The sequence below is a fragment of the Prosopis cineraria genome, unplaced genomic scaffold, assembly GCF_029017545.1.
Source record: "Prosopis cineraria cultivar Desert tree isolate PC_DT_omini unplaced genomic scaffold, ASM2901754v1 PC9, whole genome shotgun sequence".
NCBI classification, from domain to species: Eukaryota; Viridiplantae; Streptophyta; class Magnoliopsida; order Fabales; family Fabaceae; genus Prosopis; species Prosopis cineraria.
Genome location: NW_026555340.1, coordinates 29404664 through 29409113, shown reverse-complemented (window position 1 = coordinate 29409113; position 4450 = coordinate 29404664). Strand labels below are relative to the sequence as shown.

The window sequence follows — 4450 nt, the reverse complement described above, 5'->3', positions numbered from 1 at the left end:
TTCGTTTCTCATTCGGCCTTTTATATCTCACAGTCTTCTGTTTGGGTCCGTCACCAGCCCAAAACAAGAGAAAATCTGAACTGTCGTGACTCGTGAATGTCCTTACCTTCATTCTGCTAGGTTTTAATTTATTCTATTGTTATTGTCAGCTTCCTCCTGGTCATTTATTTTTCATGAACAAGGCCGTAATTCCCCTCGTTAATTGCCTCCAAATCTTTCTTTGTTTTTTTTTGGTTTGGGGCAGGGGGTGTTTGTTGCAAAATGAGTTAACTCTTTCTCAATGAAGATGAAGCAATCTCTTATCTGAACCTTGTGCGCCTAATTGTCTTAGACTTGTAGCAGGACAAGGTTTGAGTTTTTCTGGAAGAGTAGGGTTTGGTTTGGCCTTTATGCCGTGTTTGAAGTGGATTAGGACAGAGAAGTGACTATGTATTATCATTAATGTCGGTTTTTCCCCACAGAAACATCATTACATGTCTTGCAAGTGAAGTACCCTCTTGTCAATGCTTTATCTTATTGGTTCATCATATGCTGTGATCATAAGCAGATAAATAAACAGAATATATCACTCAACATATTTCTTTCAATAATACAAAATCAATTTCTTGATTTCTTGATTAACTTCGAATTTCTTTTTTAAAATTAAATCACTTGAAGCAACTTTAAATAAACTTAAGCAGCAAAAAAGAACACAGATAAGGCAACATCAGTTATGTTCCCAGCTCTGAATTACTGCCTTGCTTAGTTTGATTAGAGGGGAGGTGAAGGGAGGAGGATGAGGGGAAGTGGAGGGAAGAGGAGGGGGCAGAGGTTTTGGCCCTCCCCTCCTCTAGACTAAATAGGGGTTAAAGTGAACTCTTGATAATCCACATCTTATTTAATAATTTATATGTGCTCTATTGCAAATTTTATATTTTTTAAAAATTAAATAAACGTTCAAGACTCGAGGCGTTACCAAAATATGAAGGGAGAATTTTTTTTTTTTTTTGGTGAAAATATATAGGGAGAATTGACCAGTCATCAAGGTAACTTCGGGCTGGGAATCCTAAATCAGAAATCGGAGAATTGATCAATATAAAAACTTATTAGATTGGTTCAAACTTTTTCTTTATAACTGAATAAATGATCAGAGTATGAAAACTAATTCCTTTCTTTTTTTTTGGCAAAAAAAATCTGAAAACTACTAAGAACACAAAGAATTGATGGAAATCTGGAAATATTTGAAAATTCATGGTTACTTATTCAGTTGGCACAACCTTATTTTTGAAAAATGTATTTGGTATGAAAAACTTCATATTTTGGCTCATTTTTCCTTTTTATATTTTAATATTATTTAAATATTGCTTGATTATTTAAATATTACTTGAAAAATTTAGTTACTTATTGACTTAATCATCAGTATCACGATGGATGCATTATTAGATTACTATTTTAAATTCAATACGTGATTATGGAAAAATTATTTTATTTAGATTTAAGTATTGAGGAATGAAATTTATTAGTGACAGTTTCTGATAAATTATATATTTGTCAGAGTTGCTTCGCTGCATATTTAATTATTTAGTGTAACTCTTGCTTCCCTTTATAATTCCCAAACCATGCAATGAGCACCGATTCATATTTGCTCCAACGGTTCTTTCTAGCAAGGAATGAAGGCTAAACTTGCCCAGTTGCCCTCATGCGCATAGCGTGATCGTCATGAACAACGTGAATCAACTAGAAGAAGTCCCAGGGAATCAGCCCAAGTGACCAAAACTTGCTTCATTATACTCCCTTCTCCATCCATTTGAAAGACTTCTCGTTCCCATACCAGGGGCCAAAAATGAGGACTGACTTTTTCTTCCATTCTTACATTTTCTCTTCCTATTCCCCAATTGCTGGACAACAAAGTTTCCGGATCTTTTGACGCTTATAAGTCCGTATGTAACATATAGTCAACTAATCTTGTCCACTTCTTGTGGAAGTCAGATGCTGAACCCTCACGCACTCTACCAAGAAAACGTTCCATTAAACCGACCTATATATGGTCATACGTTCTGCTTACCAACTTCATATTATTATTTTTTTTTTTCCATTCTTCACTAGCATTTAGTATCGATTTCCATTATTTGCAAATAGCTTCTAGGTAATGTCACTCAAGCCGTTTGCAAATAGCTTCTAGTTAATGTCACTCATGCCGTGTAAATTAAAGATTAGTTGATGATAACACCAAGGACTAGTTGGCTTCTAGCGCCAAGCAACCAGAGTCAAAGTTGACCTGCAAACTTGAAAACTACACAACCGAAGAGAAGATCAGCACCATCAGAGAAATCAACAAAAATAATTTGACCAACCAACTTGATGGAAGAAACTCACCAACGAAATAAACGGTGTAGACCACCCATCACAGCATGTCATTAGACGTTTGAACGCCTCTAAATCACCACAGACGCGCAAAAGTCAAAACTAATACCAAAACAGGAATTATGTTTGGGAATGGGAAACTCAGAATGCAGCACACGCAATAGAAGAACTATGTTTTGTCCGTATTAATGCATGGAACGGCGATCAAATCTCAGCTGTTCAGAGAGCGCCCAAAATCCCGCCACCATGACCAACAAATCAAGCTCCATTCAAAATCAGAACCCCAAACAGATCAAAAGGGATAGAATCCGAAAAGGGTAATCGTAGTTCATAGCTCACTCATCCCTCTATTTTTTAAACTAAAAAAAGTGAGTATCCTGTTTTCTTCATCCAGAGTTCTTCGTCGTCATCGAATTAACATCCTAGAAGGAGGAGTGCAACTTTTTCCTCTTCGTCCCCGAGCTTTCGGTTGATTTCAGGGGATTAGAGTTCCCTTGTCTTCTGTGAATTCAGTGACAGTAATTGCTGCGGTACGAACCACCGTACAAAAACTTAGGGCTCCCGTTATGAAAACCGATTGGATATCCAACCGGCGGTGAGCAGTTGTGACAGGCCACCGAATAAGGCACGGTCTCGATGGAGGTGTGAGGAGATCTGGACGGAGATTGATTCGCGCTAGAAGCAGAAGACGAAGGAGGAGATATTTTCTTGAGCGAGTTCGGCGGCGAAAGAATGGCTCTGATCTTCAGTGGATGAGCCAACAACGACGAAGCTCGATCATATTCGTCAATTATGTGGGCCAGATCTTCATCGTTGGTTATCGAAATCAACGTCTCCAAGTCTCCGTCAGGTAAAGGACATCTCAGCGTCACAGAAAAACCAGACAACTTTTCAAGCTTCGCCATCAGCTCTGCAAATGACCATAAATTCACTAACAGATGAGTAAATCAAGAACTAGACAAGTAGAAAGATACGAGGGCGAGAGAAGTCAAGGAGAAAACCTGAAAAAGCAATAGAAGGATCGACGGCGAGGACTCTCGTGTGGCCGCCGACGTAGCGGAGCTCGCCATCGGTGACCCGAGGACGAATCTTCCCGCCATAGCTACAGAGGAACTTGATAGTGGCTCGTTCTTGATTTCTGGGTTTGAACTCCATGATTCGAGGGCAACGAAAGAAGGTTCTAGGCTCCTCCTACGCGAGGCTAAAAGTAGTACTTAGCTATCTGCTATTCTATTCAAGGCGTTGGAGTTTCAAAACTGTTGTGAAGGTTTTGGTGGGTATTTATAGGCCCGCGGAACGGGACCTGCTCATCACTGAAATATTCCTCCGGTTTTATTTATAAATTTTATTTTAAAAAATATATTTGATTTCATTTATAAGTTACGATGTGTCTTTTTAAATAATATTTAAAAAATATTTTTAAAATTATCCTTCATGAGAGAGAAAAAATAATAGAACATTACTTTTTAAATTTATTATATAGGGGCATGTTTGAAATTTTACTTACTTTTATTCCTTGTATTTTTATTGTATTGGTATTGATGAGGTTGGTAAAAATGACTTATAAATAGGACTGGAAGGAGTAAGATTTAAACTGTCCAAAAGTTAGATGGTTCAAATTTAACTTTTTATTACATGTTATATTTAAAATCAAAATTATAAAATAATTTTAATAATTTTTTTATTTTTAATATAATCTAAATTTAATTTAAAATATTTAATTTAATATTAAAATTTGTATAATTATTATATATAAACTATTTATATGTATTATACACAGTCCATATAAATTTTATAAATTTTTATTTTAAAAAATATAATATATAATAATGAGTTAAAGCTACATCATTCAAATTACAATTTAAATAGTTTACATCTTATTACAATGATAATCACCCAAACAAAACTCAGAAATGAGGGTATCATTATAGGAGGCCCACGCGCAAAGATGAATTATTCTCTGGTGGAATCCTATTTTGATATGCAAAATGTGAACTCATAATATTTTATAAAAAAAAAAATATAACTTTATGTTCTTATATTTATTCATATTTTATTATTGATTCTTGTATTTTTTTTATATTCTTGATCTCTCTTTTTTTATTAT

At 35.3% G+C, this 4450-nt stretch overlaps 1 protein-coding gene across 1 annotated transcript; it reads right to left on the bottom strand.

Moving 5' to 3' along the window:
- Positions 1–2590: 2590 nt before the first annotated feature.
- LOC129320884 (uncharacterized) lies at positions 2591–3601 on the bottom strand. The gene is made up of 2 exons (XM_054966544.1): positions 3345–3601; positions 2591–3253 (listed from the first exon to the last, which is right to left on the bottom strand). Exons 1-2 carry the CDS (start codon positions 3496–3498, stop codon positions 2853–2855), a joined length of 555 nt encoding a protein of 184 aa, XP_054822519.1. The 5' UTR covers positions 3499–3601; the 3' UTR covers positions 2591–2852.
- Between the last annotated feature and the right edge of the window lie 849 nt (positions 3602–4450).

What these genes read in the sequence shown, in the direction of transcription:
- LOC129320884 (XM_054966544.1), bottom strand. Translation starts at nt 3,498, where the DNA reads ATGGAGTTCAAACCCAGAAATCAAGAACGAGCCACTATCAAGTTCCTC. An exon ending in TCCTTCTATTGCTTTTTCAG is followed by an intron (nt 3,254 to 3,344) that starts GTTTTCTCCTTG and finishes GGTCATTTGCAG; the next exon opens with AGCTGATGGCGAAGCTTGAA.